At 43.8% G+C, this 18,872-nt stretch overlaps 1 protein-coding gene across 9 annotated transcripts in view; it reads left to right on the top strand.

Moving 5' to 3' along the window:
* Positions 1 to 7,484: 7,484 nt before the first annotated feature.
* The window catches only part of PDE8B (phosphodiesterase 8B), a 99,122-nt gene continuing 87,734 nt past the window's right edge, over positions 7,485 to 18,872 (top strand). For 3 of the 9 annotated variants that reach the window (XM_080574699.1, XM_080574700.1, XM_080574701.1), the window contains exon 1: positions 17,700 to 18,100. In XM_080574699.1, coding sequence (XP_080430825.1) covers positions 17,792 to 18,100 — 309 coding nt within the window. In that variant the 5' untranslated portion in view covers positions 17,700 to 17,791. Of the gene's footprint in view, positions 7,509 to 12,290; positions 12,625 to 17,551; positions 17,570 to 17,679; positions 18,101 to 18,872 lie in introns of those variants that run through there. The other 6 variants (XM_080574698.1, XM_080574697.1, XM_080574702.1 and 3 more) reach the window with 5 other exon arrangements.

The following is an 18,872-nucleotide window of genomic DNA, read 5'->3' as shown; positions in this document are numbered from 1 at the left end:
TGTGGTCAATGGTTCTATGCCCAGGTGGAGACCAGTGATGAGCGGTGTCCCTCAGGGGTCTGTCTTGGGACCGGTGCTTTTCAATATCTCTATCAATGACATAGATGACAGGATTAAGTGCACCACCAGCAAGTTTGGAAACAACACCAAGCTGAGTGGTGCAGTTAATACAAAAGAAGGAAGAGATGCCATCCGAAGGGTCCTGGACAGGCTGGAGAAGTGGGCCCATGTGAACCTAATGAGGTTCAACAAGGCCAGGTGCAAGGTGCTGTACCTGGGTCGGGGCAATCCCAGACATAAGCACAGACTGGGAGAAGAACTCATCGAGAGCAACCCTGCAGAGAAGGACTTGGCGGTTCTGGTGGACAAAAGGCTCAGCATGAGCCAGCAATGCGCACTTGCAGCCCAGAAGGCCAACTGCGTCTTGGGCTGCATCAACAGAGGGGTGGCCAGCAGGTGGAGGGAGGTGATTGTCCCCCTCTGCTCTGCCCTTGTGAGACCCCACCTGGAGTACTACATCCAGGTCTGAGGCCCCCAGCACAAGAAAGATGTGGATCTGTTAAAGCCACAGATCAGAGGGCTGGAGCACCTCTCCGATGAAGATAGGCTGAGAGGGCTGGGGCTGTTCAGCCTACAGAAGAGAAGGCTCCAGGGAGACCTCACTGCAGCCTTTCAATACTTAAAGAAGTTTTGCAGCTATGGTAGCCTGAAGTCCATCATTTCTTTCAGACCTGGGAGCACATCCTGACTGCACATAACTGAGGTGGGTTGGTTAGAGCACTGTAAACCTATATACAGACCTTATTTTGGTCTGAATGGCTTATTTCATAATAGGCTTGTGCTTGTCTGACCTCAACCTAATAAAAATAAGCTGGAGTTAAACTAAAGGAAGACTGATTTTCACTATTCATTTTCCACTGAATCAGCTACACCAAATTTTAAATCACACTTCAAAAGAAGCCCCTATGACTCCGCATACAGGCAAGCCTTTAAGCTTCAATTTGTTTGTATGATATAAAGTCCAGAGAGTACAAAGTGCATCTTTGTTCCCCTCACAGCTCTGAGCCACATGTCTGTTTCTTCATTTGTTATTTTCTGCTGGACCCATGAGGTCATCACAGTTGGACTGTTCGTTTGTGACTGCAATAATAATTTTTTGGAAAACATCACCTGTAGTGAAAATACCCATCCTAATACTGTTAACACCATAGTGAAAGACAGGCAGATCCTTATCTGGACAGGGCTGGAGGCAGGCTAAAAGTGCTATTTTCCTTACCCGGGACTCATTTCAGTCTCAAGCCTGTTTGCCAATGTGACATGCCATCAGCTTTCCCAGATACCCAGAGGAAAGGTTTACACTTACAGCTGCACATTGAAGAGTGTCCCCTTCGGTTCCCCTCCCCCAGTTCATTAACATGCATGTCTTCCCTTATTAGTGTTCATCATTATGTGAACAGCTGGTAACTGTTCTGTTTTCCTTCTCTTCAAAAAGAGGGCTTCACAGCCATGAGGAAAATTAGTAGTAGGTAAAAGCAATTTTTAATACTGACTCTAGGTCCATTAATTTTTTCATTATCATAATCATCATCGTCATGGCAAGGGTGGGCAGGTAGGCTGTGGGCCTGATTCTCATGTCACTCAAAGGAGTATAAAGGGAGAGAAACTCCTCTGAAGGCAGCAGGGTTACCGATGCAAACTCAGGGTAAATGTGGATCAGGGCCTGACTCTCATTATATTTTTAATGGCTGCCTTTAAAATGTGAGCAATTTCTCTTCCAAATCCATTTTAACTGTAATTAACTGTAATGAAGATTTCTTTTTCTGCTTGTATTTTTCAGATACGTGCTCCACCAAAGATTTTGAATGATCCCTCTGGCTGTGTGTCTTATGATCAAGGTAAGAATTATTCCTCTCATGTAATGTAAAGAGATGAAAAAGTACAAGATAATTGCAAATTAAACATATTTGCTAGGATCTTCTCTTCCATTTTTCCCTCAGTAGATGTTTATTTAAGACAAAATGTGCATTTTTAGTGGATTATGGCTGTATTCTGGACCCCGAGCAATAGTCAGGTCACAAAACTTTGTGGACTCTCTGAAACATCCCGGAATTAAGATCTCCATATCCAAGTTGAAGACAGTTTTGGAATGGTATTTCATCCTGGATTTTTTAATTACTTAGCACAGGAATTTTCCTGCATACCTTTCATCCAGGATATAAGATCTGTTCCATTTTCCCTTCTCCCTGGGAACTTACTTATTTTCCATAGGAATCAACAGCAATGTATTTATCTACAATTTTACCCTGATATGGGAATCTCAGTTACACAGGGTATGATGGGAATGGACTGGATTTTCCATGCTCCCTGTGGAAGAAAAGAAAAAAAGAGGGGGGGAGGCAAGAGTCCTGAAACTGATGACAAAACCCATTGAGGGGAAGGGATGTCTTCAGTTATGTGATTTAACAGCAGTGTGTCTCCATCCACATGATTTCACACAGGACAGAAGCACTTGGGTTTGTGATCTGACACAGCTGCCTTCCACCTTCTGAAGTGACCAATTTTTCGTTGTTGCTAGTCAAATCTAGTCACTTTTCAAGCCAGGTACCAAAGACAGATATCTCACCTTTAGTAATTTATTTACAGCAATTTATTGTCCAAACAAAGTCAAATAGACACTAAATCTTAGGCTTATTTTTTCCCTGTGGGATCATATTTTCTTCTCCGGAGCGTTTATTCCCAACTATAAACCACTAGAGGGTGCTCAGATAGCATTATTACTGGGAATTTATAAATCTCTGGGTGGTTTCTGGGTTGTTTAGAATTTTTTGCTTCTCTGCAGGTCATTGTGGCCTCAGTTCTCATCTTCCTGGTTGCTCTGGCTGGTCTGTTTGCTTGTTTTCCCTCTCACTGTTTATTTAGAGCTTCTGCAAGCTGAGAAACTCCGTCTGAATGAATTAGTAGTTCATCATCTTGATGCTATTTTAATGGCATTTGTCAGCACAGCACAAATAGTCTCACTGCGTCTCTCCTCACGTCACAGCCAAACATGACTTACCACACCACAAACGTGAAACCAGCATTAAACAACAGCTTTGAAGTGATTAAAATAGATGTGGTAGAATCCGGGAATCCAGGATTGTTTCTGGGTAAGCAAATCTGTAGTACTTGGCCCACTCCCTCCTCCATTCCCTCCCAAAACTACACGTATTTGTATTCTCCAGACTTACAAACATCTATTTCCCATACAAGGAGACACTCCATGTCCTAAAGTTGCTCATTTAGTCACCCATACTAAAAAGCCTAATCAAATAAATACACAGCGCTTGCATAAGTCTCAGGCATGATGCAAGTCACAACTGTTACAGTAAGTACACTTCACTGTGCTATGTAATATATCCGAAAGCCTTTGTAATGACCATAAAAATAAAATAATAAAAAAACCTGAATGCACACTGTTTATAAACCTTCCAGGGGCAAGGAGAGGAAATTCTTAATTCTTAATCGGAAAAGCTGAATAGCTAGCAACCAGCCTTGTTGCTGAACTAGGTTTTAGTAGTAGTAGGTGATCTGTGGAACACCTCATGGACACAGTGGAACACCACTGTGGAACACACAGTACCCAACAAAACCCCGACAACATTATTTTTTTCTGTTTCTGCTCCAGTCTCCAAGACATGTCAAGACATGGTAAAAACCAATTGTTTAATTAAAGGTAGGTTTGTGACTTTATAACTAAAACAAACAAACAATCAAAAACATCTTTCTTTTAGGGGATTCCTAGAGTAAATGGATTGGAAAGAAAGAATAGCAGATGAACAAGAACAAATGCATGTGTAACTGTAAGCCATTTGCAATATTCAGAGATAGGTGGAAAAAAAAAGGAGATAAAGCTTCCATAAAAAAAGAGGTCAGGAAAAGTCTGAACAATTTTTGGATACAGAGCTAAGTGTTTCTGCTGTATACAGTTCTGCAGGCATGTTGCAGAAGAAATTGCTCCAGAGTCAACCATAATATTTACTTACTTGGGCTAATAATATAATCTTTCAGGGACAAAGACAAGGAGTTTTCTTAGAGGTTCAGTGAAGTCATTACCCTTGATGTTCAACTGTGCCTCAGATCCTTTTCTCCGTTGGAAAACATTATTGTTGCTTTTCTGTGGAACAGGGTATTACATTTCTGCTGAAGCAAACATATCTATATAATGGTGGTCTTTTTAAGTACAACCTGATGCTGAACAACTTGTAGAAAGGATGATGAACACAATCCATCTGCCTTCAGTATCTCCTATGAGTCTCATTTCAGAGCTGTGTGAGTAAAAAGCAGCAGTAGCAGTAGGTGATGATCTTGCAATGGACGGGGAGTATCATATGAACGATACTTCTTAGATTAGTTTCAGATTTATTGACCTGCTACTTCTGGCCTTGAAGTAGGTTGAACATGCTATGGTGGTCAAAGAAAGAGGCAGAACTGCTGAGATGGTTTTGCACTGTTTGTTAATTTTTTTCATTCCTTGTTTCCAAATGGTCTTCATTTTCCTGTATTTAGAATCGTATTCAATGACTGTGCTCAGATGACTGAGCAATCCCAATTACCCTGTGAGTGAATGGTCACTGTCACTATTTACTCTTCCAGCAGAATGGGGGATTCAGATAGATGGATAACGTGATCAACCTTTAAAAGTGCAATTTGATGGAACAGAGAGAAAGCATAAGTCAGAGGCCTGATTTAAAGAGTCACCACTTAATTACAGGAAAATTAACTAGAGAGAGTGAACAACATAGTCCAAGATTATGGAAGTGAGAGAAGAATGTGCGAGAGAAGGTAGAAGTTTGAAAAATGGTTATTAGAGAGAAGTTTTTTTTAGAATGGAAGACAAAGGTGTATCCCTCTAGGCAGGTGGACAAAAGCATAAAATCTGTAAGAGAGAAACTGCTTAAAAAGAGAAAAGAAAAAAGATATGAGTGACAACAAGTAATGGGATGACTTTGGAAGTCTCGAGGCAAACTGAGTCAGGATGGTTTCTGCAATAGCACATCTCTTTTTTTAATGAAAATTAACTGGTACTGTCATAAGCCTAAGTCAGCATGATTTTTCCTGGAGTTTGTTTCCTTCTTTAGCTGAAGTTGTGGTATTCATTATCATAGGAAATTACACGCTATGCAAGAAAAATCATTCTCATACAATGCACTAAGAAACCCATTATGTCGTTTTAAAGGTCAGAATTTAAAATGAATTTGAATTTGGTTTATTGATATAAGCCTGGAAATGTTGCACACAGTCATTCCTGACTGCGAATAAAGAATATTTTACCTACCTGACTTGTGGGTGAAGGTAGTCTGGGTCAACAAACAAGTTGCAAATGGTGTTGCATGCTGGATTACAATAGAGGGGAAACAAACAAACAAACAAAAACCTGTTTTTTCACACTTGGAGTTAATTACTTTTTCTAGAAGGAGTTTTTCAGAAGTCAGTAGGACTGTGTGTCCTCTGCCCTGTGATTTCATATCCTCACATTGTTACTAGATGAGAGATTTATGGAGAAGTTGTAGCTTTCATACCCTTTGTTCTTACATCAGAAGCCTTCATACAACTGAGTAGTGACTTTGACTTCCTCTGTGACTTCTGAAATTTTAGAACCCACTGCAGCCTTTTATAATCTGCTCTTATTTGAACTGCGTGCAAGACTTCTCTGCCTTCTGCGCAGATACCATTTTTACACCCTTACTACCACAGTTGGGAAGAGACACAAATATTTTGAATATTTTTGTTGTGGCTAAACTGTAGTAGAGATTCCTGAATACTTCTTCACAACACGAGTCATTTTCATTGCTTATGGAAATGAGCAGATTAGAGCTGTGAAAAAAAAAAAAAAGTGTAGCTCTGCCACCATATCCTTTCAGTAACTGCTATGTTTTATTATGGTTTTTATTTTCGTATGAAATATATATATATATATAGCTGCTTTTCTGTTCCCAGTCTGGATTTTTTTTATCCAAGCTTTGCATAACAGCAGCTAACTTTGTAGGCACTATGAAATAGGCATAAGTATTATAATAAATGATACACAATTTTATTGTGTTACATAGTAGAACGGTTCAGTAATTTTTCTGTCAACTGCTGGATCTAGGCAGTCGTCACAAAATTTTCTAAAATTAACTTGTTCTAGTTATTCCTAGAGTCATGTTATATTACTCTTTCTTGTATGTGGTTACACTAATTCATCCATGTGTATAACTGAATGCAAAAGGGCCAAGATGATGACTGAACTTTCTAAACTGAGACTGTTTGCAGATAGCCATGATGTGCAGATCTGAATACCAGTGATACAGTGGCTCTGGGTTAGACTCTGTGGCATGCAAGGAAAAGGATTCTTCTGCTGCATCTGTCTCCTTATTTTTTCAGGAATGATTGTATTCACAGAGGTACTTAACATGACTGCAAAGAGATGAAAAAATCAGAATGTAATTCTCTAAGATGAGATGAGTAGTGGTTTCTCTGCGGAGAGATGTTAAACATTTGTATTCATACATATAACATTCAAGAGATTTAAAAACTTGTATTCTAGCAGGTGCAGAAGCATTCATATGTAAGTATCACATTAAGACTATTTTGCCCAGGCATATTGTCTTTTGTCTCATAAACCCGATGAGATTTACAAGTATTAATGACTCATATGCAGCTTGTACTCATCATAGCTGCTGTAGTCCTGTGCCTGTCCATTCAGTCATGGGTGTTTCACAAATGCACAGTCTGTGATGTAATCTATATATTTGATTGCACAAGTGTGATGCCTGTGATGTAATCATTGTGTTTGACAAAGGATTGCTTACAACATAGCCCGGCTGTAGAGTGATCTAAAATAGTGGACTTCATGTTTGTGTGTTTAAAGCATTACCCTGACAGTTTATAGGCAGAAAATGATTCCTGTTACTTCCTTCTTTTGTTCCCTTGCCAAGTAATGGGGTTCTGCCAAGTATCATGGTTCTTGAAAGCCATGCTTTTATCTTTCCAGGGGGACAGATATCTTCAGTAAGCACACATTCTGCCAAAATTATTAGAAAGGGGAATTTTCCTGTGATGCCTAAGATGAATATGCCTAATACTATGTTATAGCAAAATATATATCAGTGGCTATTAGACAGTGAACCCCCAATGCCATTAGTTGGTATTTGTTTGTGGGGGAGACAGCAAGAAGAGCAAAGAGCCATTGCTTGAACTAGAGAATATTTTTGTTTCACAATGTTTTTAGTATGAGTTTGCTCTGCAATGACAATTTCTGAAAAGTGCTTTATTTTATGAAGACAGAGCAGTACGAATCAGGAATTACTGTTTTCCTTAAAACTGCATTCCAGTTAGAGAATGCATCCCTCATCTGATTTTAGGTGTGTTACATTTTATTCCAGAGTCAGGAGAGGACTGTAAGATCCACAAAAGACCTGTGTTTCCTAATCATGAGAGAACAAGACGATGTCTTAATGTGAACTTCAATGGCAAAAGGACCAGCCCTTGTGAGTCCTAAATTTACTCTAAAGAGCAAAATGAAATCACTGTCTCCTCCAGCAATCTCCAGCAATTTGAACAGCATTTCTGATATACCTCCAGAGGTGTATGTTCCATATTCTAGCTGCAAATGACTTAGTTTTCCTTAATTCTGCTAGACTGGCTCATTGAGTTGAATGTTTCTGTATCTCTAGTTCTTCTTCAAAGTGTAGTGTGGTGTTCTCTTTTAATTTGTGGTAAGTCTATAGAGAAATAATGTCTCTCATGATTGTTTTCTTTGTGTGATTATGTGCTTTGTGGCTTTCTGGGTCGTAGTTTACAAATCTTCTTACACTAGAGTGTTTTTACAGTTCATTACTTTTTATTTATCTCACAAGAACATAAAGGACACCAATCCGACTTTCAGTTGAAGACACACTTAACAATAAATTGATTGTCTACCAACCAAATGAACCATTCTAAGGCAATACAAGAAGCTACTGTCAGCTTACACAATTTATAGCTGACCTAAAATATTATAGCATTGACTGCATACAAATATTACACTTAAAAGATTAACTAGGGCAAATTAAAAGCAACTGAAGTACTTGATGCACTTTGAAGCCCATAGATGAAAACTGGATTAATGAAGTATCTTGCAGCCTTTTCCTCATACTAGCAGTCCCAGCAAAGTCAAATGCTATCAGGACTATCTAAAGCTTGCTGGAAACTCTTTGAACTGAGACCTCTTATTCACCAGCAAACAGTGGCCTCTTCTTGCCATCCTCTTGTTTCTGCATACCACACTCAGGAAATGGGACCATGAGTTACTCAACTTTCGTGCTCATTTTTTTTTGCCCCAAAGTCCATGGAGGTGTATGTCCGTGTGGGACAGAATTAGCCCTTCATTTCTCATGAAGGCTTTTGAGGCAGCATCAAGCTGGGAAATAGTCTGGAAATATGATGTATATCCATGAGCCAGGCATATAAAATGCAGCATAAAGCCCTCAATTTTATCAGCTTTATCTGTGTCTTTATATGAAGTGGCAATTAACTGATAAGGAGTGCAAATCTGTTACTATTGTTGTTCTTATTGCTATTGTTATTGATAATTGTTATTACTACTATTATTGAATGATGGATGCTTCCTTCTCTGAAGAACAGTTTTTTCTTAGCTATTGACAAAAGCAATGCTTTTTTTGAGTACACGTCACATGACATATCTCTGTCAGGCAGTGTCTTATTCTCCCAGCTGTGTTCTGGCAGAGTACTGTTAGATATTTGCCTCAGCTTCTAATGTCAACCTTCAATGATTTATTCTGTTTGACCTTGTGGTCACATGAAAACCTGAGGAGAGATTAAACCAAAGTTTGTGTTTAAGGACTGAGTGAAAATAAATATATAAATAAACAAGGATGAAACAGTATTCTGTGCTCTGGTTTGGCTTGCAGTCTGGCAAATCATGGCCTTTTCAGTGTTAATATTCTAACCTATGCATAGATTATGGATGTTGGTAACAAAATATTGTTTGTTTATTCTAAACAGGTAGATTGGGATGATTTAACTATGAATATCTAGCAGTATTTTCAATGCTAGCCAAACATAAATGAAAAAATATTTTTTGTTTAAGGAGCACAGCAAGTCTGCTCCTGCCTACAGTGAAATCAGAGGAGGAAACTCTCTAATGGTAGTGAAATGAGTGAATACCTTATTTGAGGGACTAGTTCTGTCTGCAAGACCAGGAATGTTTTACCACCTGCCTGCTTTGCTAATGCCAAACAGATGCTCAAGTGCAAACTTGGTTTGAGCTCCGCAGTCTGCTTGAGCCTCAGTCTAGAAGCTTAGCACAGGAGCAAACCCTGGCCTTTGCAGTCTGGGCTGGAAGGAGTGTCTGGGCAAGCATGCCTCAGCCCATCATCAGCAGGTGCCTTGAGCTTGGCTTTTCCTACACTGACTATGGAGGCTGTCAGCTGCAGCTACAGCCAGGCTGCAGCCACAGCTAAGGAGGCAGAAATGGGTTATGGACCTTACCTGTACTTTTCTGCTGCTAGAGTTTGTTACTGGATTCTGCAGAATGGGGAACTCATCCCATAAAAAGACCCCATCTTTGGTCTTATCTATGACATGGTCTCGGATACCTCCTTCAGAAGGCTCTGAACCAGTGAAGTTGGCATTTTGCTTGCATTGGAAAGATGAGCTCTACTGCTGTCAAGGAACAGTTTAGGCACGGATGATATTACTAGGGCAAGTCCACTCAAGGTGGCAGGCAAAAATCCACTTTCTTACCATTGGCATAAATACAATAACTTCTCAGGAATGAGCTCCTCACAAACTGGTTTGTGGAAGAGGTTAATTCGAAGGCAGATTTATGCACAGCAAAGGAAATCAAGAGGGCAAAATGTTCAGCACATAACTGGCTGCTGTGGAAGAAAGAGCGAAGGGAACAGCATAAGAAAGAAACAAGGGACTCCTAGAGTGATAAAAATGTTGAAAATTACCTTCTTGATAGTAACAGAAGAAAGTCCCAAAGAAATTAATATGAAAATGCAACCCAAAGGAGAGTTGAAGTCCATATACATTACCCACTAGGAGGCACAATGTTTGCATACTAGAATTTAAAGTTATTACTCAGGACACTAGAGTGTACTTACAATGCTCTCAGAACACAGCAGAAGCAAATTAAGAAAGATTAAATAGATTAATAAAAACGCAAATAAAAAGGCTGTAAAATTCGAATGAAGGGCCTAATTCCACTCCTATTAAAATATAAACAGCCACATTCCCATTAAGTTCAGCAGTAGTAGTATACTGAGCCTGAAGAGGGGTCCTTACTGCATCTTAAAATCTACATGCATGGAAAATGTAATGAAAAAGCAGACGATTCACTTTTTATTTTGCTTCTGCATTTGAAAGAAAAGTAGGCAGAATAATGGCCTATATTAGGGCTGATTCCCCAGAAACAAAGACTTAGTTACTTTTTGTCTTCTAAATCACCAAAGTTAGTGCCAGCAGCCCATTCTCAAGTCACAAGTAAGTAAGAAGCAAGTGGCCTTGTGCCTGTGCTCCTTGCTCACAAAATCCCTTGCTGGCAGCAGAGCCACTGCAGGATGGCATCTTACATTTAGAGCACACTCAAAATGCCATTTGCCTGCCACACACTGAGTGCCATGGGGCCAACCATGACATTTTTCTTGTGTCACCTTCTCAGTGTCTGCATGGATTTGACACTCCGGCTGCTCTCAAGTCCTCTATCAAGTCCTGAAAAGCTTTATCAGTCTGAAGGTGTGAGGAGAAACGCAGTGAAAGACCTGGTGGAAACTGCCAAACATCTCTGCAGTCTTACCTAAAACTTACCTAAAACAGTGTGAGCTCTTCTGAGTCCTTGAGTCCAGATAAGCACCTTGCCCTCATCCCGATGCCTTGTCTGGGTAAGATCTGAGAAGATCCCAGCCACTTCTTCCCCTCTTCCTGTGTCTCAGCTGGGAAGGCAGCCTGGCTGTACAGAATGGCAGGAGTAAAAGACATCTTTTAATTAGTCCCTAAATCGTCCACCAGAGTCCCAGGGCAGGCTGCGATGCTTGCTTGCTGCAAAGCAGCCAGTCTGACAGCCCTCTGAAATAACGGTGTAGAGCTGACTGAGATTTGCCATTAAAGGCTGGTTCACACCTGGCATCTGTGCAGAGGTGCTAAAGAGGAAAGTTTATACCACCTCCGAGACCATACTGGGGCTCCAGGCCCAGGAATCTGACAACGTGGCTGTAGCAAACCTCCCGTCCACTACTCTGATCACTCTGAGACAGTGCAAAGGGCTTTGGCTCCCAGACAGCAGCTCTTGCAGACGTGTGGCCACAACAAGGTGGGTGTTCTTACCTCCTGTTAAGGACATTTCAGTGTGTGCCCTCTCTAGGGTTTCTGGGGAGCTCAAGGAGGATTGTGTTTGCTGACCGTGTTTCTCCTCCCATAGAAGTAGGACTGCTCTCCACTGTCCCTGGCCTCAATCTGGCATAACTTGCTGACCCACACTGTCTCTGCTTCTCCTCTGTAGAAGTGATTTTCTGTACAGGTTCAGTGCTTTGGGGTTATTTTGTGTTGTGTTCTGTGGTTTTGTTGGTCTTGGGCTGGGCAGCTGCTGGGACTTGACCACCATTTGCCCCACGACTCCCAGTTGTCTTTACTGTTGCTTTGCTTTTGTGACATCCACATGCTCTCCACTGCCTTGACTCTTTGTTGCATTTGCTGGGCATCTGGTACAGCTCCCTTATTGAGGCATTGGGCTTTACTACCGAGCAATGACAGTGTTAACCATATTCAGGAAGTCCCAAGAAACAGCAATACTCCAAAACAAAAAATAGCAATAAGCTGTTCTTAAAGCTTGAAGGAGAGAGCAATGACGTGAGAGCTAAATCCAGTCAAGCCCAAAGATGTCATTCCCAAGGCAACGCATTCTGCCAACCTGGTACTTGTTGCAAACTAAAATATCACAAAGATGAAAACATGCTGTTTGAAGCATGTCTCTGGTCCCACCTCTGACATTTGTGATTTGGTCTAGGTCAGGGTAACACTGCCTTCTCTCAGCCCCAGGCAGTTTGTCTTTCCTGTCCTTGATTGCGAGGCTGGATTTTCTCTGAGGATCCTGGGAATAATCGCTGGCCACAAGCTATCTGCTCCCTGGGTGGATTTACCCCTTTCTCTAGGGGATGTAAGGGTTTGCCTTTTCCTCCAAAGGCTACATAACTGTTAGAACATTGAAGCAAGCCCGGCTCTTGATTCACCATACTTTCCCCGAGCGGTTTTCTCCATTCTGAGCGTTCCCAACCAGGGGAGAAAACGATCTAGCCGTGGCAGAGGATGGCGAGCGCGGGGAAGCCCCCTTCTCCTCCACCCTCATCGGAACCCCAGAAGCCCAACCCGTTTCCTGGGGCTCCCGTGTGGCCGGGATCTCGCAGCCTAGCGGGACAAGGGCTTACTCGGGAGCGGGCCGGCCCCCGGGGAGGTGCCGTGGGCGGAGGGGTGCGGGGGTCCCACCCCGCTCACCTGGGCGGCCGCTGCGCCGCTCCTGCTCCCGGTCTCGCTCCCGGTCCCTCTCCCCGGAGGATGAAGGGGGGCGGCTGCACGCCGAGGCTGCGGAACCGGCCCGGGAGGGAGGTGAGGAGCGGCTTGTGCCCGCTGCGAGGCTCCGGCCGTGCCTGGGGTGTGCCGGGGGGGCCACCAGCGGCGGTCCCTGGGCAGAGCCGGGGGGGTCCTGACAGCGCCCCGGAGGTGCTTGGAGAGGGAAGGCTCCCATGCGGCGATGAATCCGTGGAGAACCGCCGTGTTAGTGAAGTTAGAGCAAGCAAACAGCAAGCCGAGTGCCAGGAAGTGACTGCTGAAGTGTTGGCTGGGGGACTTTTCAGTGGAGGTAGGGGGTCCGCGGCTTGCCTTTGGCTTGGAGTGCTGTGAAATGCTTGATTCACCCCAACTCCAAGGCAAACCAAACGGCTTGGTGGGGAACAGAAGTCTAAGCCTTTTAATTGTGGTCTGATCACTGTTGCCCTACAAAATTTGCTTGTAACTGCTGGTATCTGGCCAGTGTCCTGCCAAAAGTTCTGCTCCTCAAGGGGATTAATGCTAACACATAATGCTACTGCTAGTCACCAAAGCCTGTAGCTATGTATTTCTATACATTACTCTTCCTCTTCAAAGCCAAAGGGCGTCTCTCAAGATTGTGCTGGTACGACAGACAGAGCTAAGTTAGCTCGTCCAAGGAAAAAGACTGCAGGTGTCTGTTCCGTGGAGGGATTCTGCAGCCCTGGGTATCCTGGGGCAGCTTCTCATTTGGGCTTCTGTCCCTGTCAGCACCAACGTGCAAAAGCCCAGGACTGCAACTTTTCCTGTCCCTGGGGAGAGAAGCAGCTGCAGAGGGAGGTCAGGAACTGCAGCTCTTCCTCCCCCTCACACAAAGGGGTGGAGGTGAATCCTGAAGGAGGGCTCCTGCCCCTCTGCGCGCTCAGCACAACCTGCAACCTGTGCTGAGCAGCATTTACAGGGACGTGGGCTGCAAACGGGAAGGCACAGCACTGAGTTCTCCCTTCAGCTCCGTTTCTTTGAGTGATCTTGGCAACAGAGTGCTTCAGGACTCAGTTTCCCAACTTGCAAAATATCCATTCAGCAAGGTCTTTTAGGAACTTCTGGTGAAAACTGACCTTTCTGTTATTGTCCAAGCCATTGGGAGATCGTTATTCATAGCACTCTCAGAATGTAGTGTACAAGCATAGTATAACAAATCCATGATACATTAAAACAATTTTGCTGCAACATTTTTTAAAAGTTATGAAATAAGGGAGCTTTGGGAGGAGTAAAGAAATAAAGGGCTTGATTTTGCTTTTTGGTTGAACTGGAGGAAGTTCATTGCTTTCAGTGAAGTTACTCTTGACTACATTGGTGTGAGAGTCCTCAGATTTGTGGTCTGAAAGATATATTCTGCTCTTCTTCAGGGAAAAAGAAAAAAAAACTTTGCATCTTGTATTTAACATCTTTCTCTTTTCCAAGCAACATGATTTCTTGTATTGTTGATGAGTAGAAACATGAAGTTAGCATTTGATAATCTATTATTATAGAGTTGGTTGTGCTGTTTGTTTTTTTGTTGTTGTGTTGGTTGGTTGTTGTTTTTTGTTTTGTTTTGTTTTTTAACAAAATAGAGGTCTATGTAGAAGGCTTCTATTCTATTCTATTCACTATGATTATTATTTTCTTCATATCTAGTTTGAGTTTAAAACATAGCATGTAGTCTGGATAATTTAAATTAATTTTTAGGTTTTTACTTTGTTCTAATCTGGGTATGCATGTAAGTTTTTACTGTAGTTTTCAAATTTGATGGACCAATATGAAAGGTCCATCAAAATTGATGGACCAAAATGAAAGGACTGAGAAACTGTTGAGCCTCCTAAGAGTCTAATACTTACATATATATATATATATACAGGCTTATTTATGCCTTCTTAAACTGGTTTTACAGTAAATGAACCATGAATTGAGGTAACTGTCTTCAAGAGCTGGCTGTCAAGTACCAGATTTTTAAGGCTCTGTAAAATGTGACCTCTGAAGTAGTATATTCTTACTGCAATGAACAGGGATTTACAGATGCTACTTCCAATAATGCCAACATAAACTTACCAATCTACTCGTAGCACAGAGTCTTAGTATTGAGGTCAGATTGAAGCCTACGACTGGCTTTGGAAAGGATATAAAGTTTGGAGGAGAATATTTTCCTCATTGAGGAGAGATTTGCAGGTGTAAAAGCTATAAAGAATTCATATCCCTTCCTTTTTACTAGAAAAAAAAAAAAAGAGAGAGAGAGACAAGATGCATCAGGGTTCCACTGATGTCTTCCAGAATCACTCACACACTTAAATTTATCATGCTGAAATTAGTCATGTGTAGGAAATTGGTTTCCTGTAAGTGTAAAATTTGTTAGGATTTGTACAGTTCCAACTAAAGCCCATGGTGGCCCTTTAATAATGGAAAACTTGGTGCGTGTGAATATCTTACAGAGGTTGGATGCACTGGCTTAATGCTGAGGTCATACAAAATGTGCATTTCTGAGGGTAGAGTCTACTTCATTACTTGAAGTGTCCCTCCCGTAATTCCTTGGTTGAATTTGTATGTGCTGCTCACAATAACGCCTTCATGTTGGTAGGCATCAGTCAGGGAAGGCTGCATCCAGATGACTGCAGGAGTATCATCTGGTGGGGAAGTAAGCCATAAGTTGTGATGTAAATTTGCATGTATGTGCGTTAAATATTCCCTCTTTGCCCTGTCCAATAAATCCATGGCTGTATTCTCATAGGCAAGATGCAGCAAGAGAACTGATGCTGGGAAAAGAGAACTTTTAACATACCCCTTCATTTCTTCACCTCTGATTTCAGCTGTAGACATTCATCCCACTCCCCTGCACCTGCTCCCTTTGTCCCACTCCGGCCTCTGCTCATGCTCTTCATCACTTGCTTGTACTGTTTCTCATTAAACTACTCTCCCTTTTCTGCTGCCTTTCGGCAGTCCACATGGTTCTCCATTCTGCAGTCCTCACTCCTCTCAAGTGCTCTGGCACCCTGTACAGGCAACTTCATACCCTGCAGTGGTGTCCTTCCCTGTTAGCCAGACATCAGCAGCACAGTGAGGGCTACTTAAGAGCTGCATTTAGTAAACGTTCTCCAGAGCTGTGACTTCTTATTTCTATGGCTTATTCTCTGACATAAGACCCAAATGTTATATCCAAACAAGGGAAATACACTTTGAGAATGGGCAGGAGCCTGCAATGCTCTCTAAAATCAATAGCAAAGTTGTCACAGAATTCAGTAGGAACAGGACAGAACCCTGAGCACTGGGAAGCTAAGGAAACGTAGGTGTTGACTGACTGATGAAGTGACTTATCACCAATATCTATTTAGAGGAATGACCTGTGAATAGCTAACAACATAGTCTAGGGTGTGACATGACATTGCCACCAGGATCATTCTTGAAAATCAAAATACAATCTGCCTTCATGTTCTTTACTATGAACTGAGTCTCAAACTAGGTAGCTGACAACTCTGAAGTCTTTCTGGGCTTATCTATTTACAATGCACATATGGATTCTGCATGGAATAATCCTGATCCCTGTTGCTGGCTCTGCTGTGGATCTCTGGTGTGGCCTACAGCAAGTAACTCAAATCCTCAGCTTGAATTCCCATTCTTGGCTGTTCTAGTTGGGAATGCTTCTGGCCATCCTGAGAAGGTGTCAGTTAATACCAATAAATACTGATACCCCTCTTTTCTCGGGAGTTCAAAAAAAAGTAATTTACCACTGTTTGGAGCTTGATTACTTTTATACCTGTCTAACAATGGTATACAAATTAGGCCCTATCCATTTTCTATTTAAAAACTCTTATGCTACTTCAGCTCCCCAGCATGCTTTATTATGTTCTCCAATTACCATTCAATTTAATATGGTATCACAATTCTCACATCGTTTATTTATGTTAAACCTGCAGGTAACATTTTCCGTTTACATATTAGAATATTCTACTTCGTTTTCTAAAGCTTTTGTTAATGCCTGGTTTTCTGTTCCTGGTACTAGTGCCAAAATTTGACTCTCAGATGCCCGTTCTGCCACCCCTTTGGCTCCTGCATCAGCCAATCTATTTCCCCTGTCAATATCAGTATCCCCTACTTGATGTCCTTTAATGTCAACTTTAGTAGGCAGTTATACCACCTGGAGTAATTTCAGTATCTCTTCTGCATGTTTAATTGAGGAAGATAAAAGTCCTCTCTCTCCTTCCAAATTGCCCCATGGTGCGCATGCACCACACTAAAGGCATACTTCAAATCTGTCCAGATGTTTGCCAGCTCAAAAGCTCTTATGAAGGCGATGATTTCCACCTTTTGGGCTGATGTTTGTTACCGCATATCTCTAATTGATAAGATTCTCCTAACTCCCTCTCTCAATAGGACTAGAGGGAATGGGCTCAAGTTGCGCCAGGGGAGGTTCAGGCTGGAAATGAGGAGACATTTCTTCTCAGAAAGAGCAGTCAGGCATTGGGACGGGTTGCCCAGGGAGGTGGTGGAGTCACCATCCCTGGGGGTATTTAGGGAAAGGTTGGACGTGGTGCTTAGGGATATGGTTTAGTGGGTGACAGTGGTAGCAGGGCAATGGTTGGACCAGATGATCTTGAAGGTCTCTTTCAACCTTTATGATTCTATGATTCTAGCTGCGCTTTGATTTTCTTCCACACAGGCACTTTTACCGGCTTTATAACACAAACTCTTGGATGCCGTGGGTGCTCTTTGGCGGGGGGCCAGGCTGTGCCCACCTCCAAACCGGGCCAGGCTCGGGAAGGCGGCTGCGCTGGGACGAAGTCCCTCAGGGCCCGAGGCCGCTTTGCCTTGGCGAGGAGGGTCGGGCCCCGACGCCCCCCCGGGCCCCGAGGCCGCCTGAGGGGGCGCGAGGCGCCACCGGCGGCACGAGGGGACGGCGGGACGGGCCCGAGAGGGGCGGGGGGGGCGGGCGGGAAGGCGGAGCGGCCGCGCTTCGCCGAGCCGGTGCGGAGGTGCCCGGGAGGCGTTGCGGGGCGAGGTAGGCGCTACATGAAGCGGGAGCGGCCGGGGCAGCGCCACAAGCTCGGCGGCGGCAGCGGCGGCGGCGGCGCGGGGAGGCGCCGCGGAGAAGCGAAGCGCAGGGCGGCGGCCCCGCAGGGCTGGGCGGGAGGGCGGCGGGGCGGCAGGTGGCACCGGGACCGGCAGCGGGACCGGCAGCGGGACCGGGACCGGGACCGGAGCGGGGCGGGGTGCGTAAGGGATGGGCTGCGCCCCCAGCATCCACGTCTCGCAGAGCGGCGTGGTGTACTGCCGGGACTCGGACGAGTCCAGCTCCCCACATCAGACCGCCGCCGTCTCGCAGGGCGCCGCCGCCCTGCACGGCCTCTTCGTCAAGACCGAGGCCGCCGACTCCATCCCCGCCGTCCTCGCCTACCGCAGCCGGCAGCCGCCGCCCTGCGCCGGGCCCCGCCGCAAGGAGCGCGGGCAGCCCGGCGCCCCCGCCCGGACCAGGGCGCCCCGCTGCTGCGGCACCGAGGCGGAGACCCAGAGCAGCAGCACCGGCCGCCAGGTAAACTGCGGGGCGGGGAGGACGGCGGCGAGGGGCCGAACCCGCCCCGGCCGAGGCGGAAGGCAGCCGCCGTGTGCCCCGCCTCGGAGTCCGGGTGGGCAGCGGCTGTGTCTGCAGGGATTTCACACCCCAGGGCTGAAGGCTCGGTCCTGACTCCAGTGCCTAAGGCAGGTGCGGCCACAACCCGCGCCTCAACATCATCTGTCAAGTTTGGCAGGTAGAAGAGGTGGTTGCACTGTTTTTTTTTTTTGTTTTTTTTTTTTTTGTTTTTTTTTAAATTTATGTTGTACCACCAGAGTAGGCTTTTCTCTAATTTCCCAGAATGTTTTCTAGGAATTATATTTTGCAGCATCGTTCTGAAGCTTGTTCTCAAAGCAAATGGTATCGTGATCCCGGCTGCACCTTAGGTTACTTCTCTGTTGTAATAATAAAGCAGGGTATCATGTCATAAGTAATTCCCTGGGCTTATCTAGATCTTGGTGTTTCATTATAATCAGAAAATTAAAAGATTACTGGAAGCCTTTGTAATTAATATTTATATATATATGTCTAAGGAAAATGTAAGTGAAAGAGATCACCAGATAAAAAAAACAAACGAGTAAAAAACCCACCTCAAAACATAAGGTAAAAGTAAATTTCCTTGGATTTTTGAAGGTTCTTTTTTTTATTTTCTCATTTCTGAATGGGATACTTCTTGAGTCACAGGTGGAGTCACAGAATAACTCAGACTGGAAGGGACCACAGGAGGTCATTTAATCCAGCCTTCTGCTCG

Source organism: Anser brachyrhynchus (genome assembly GCF_964034855.1).
Source record: "Anser brachyrhynchus genome assembly, chromosome: Z".
Classification (NCBI taxonomy): Eukaryota; Metazoa; Chordata; class Aves; order Anseriformes; family Anatidae; genus Anser; species Anser brachyrhynchus.
Note: the sequence above shows the minus strand (reverse complement) of the source record. Positions and strands in the feature narration are given on the sequence as shown.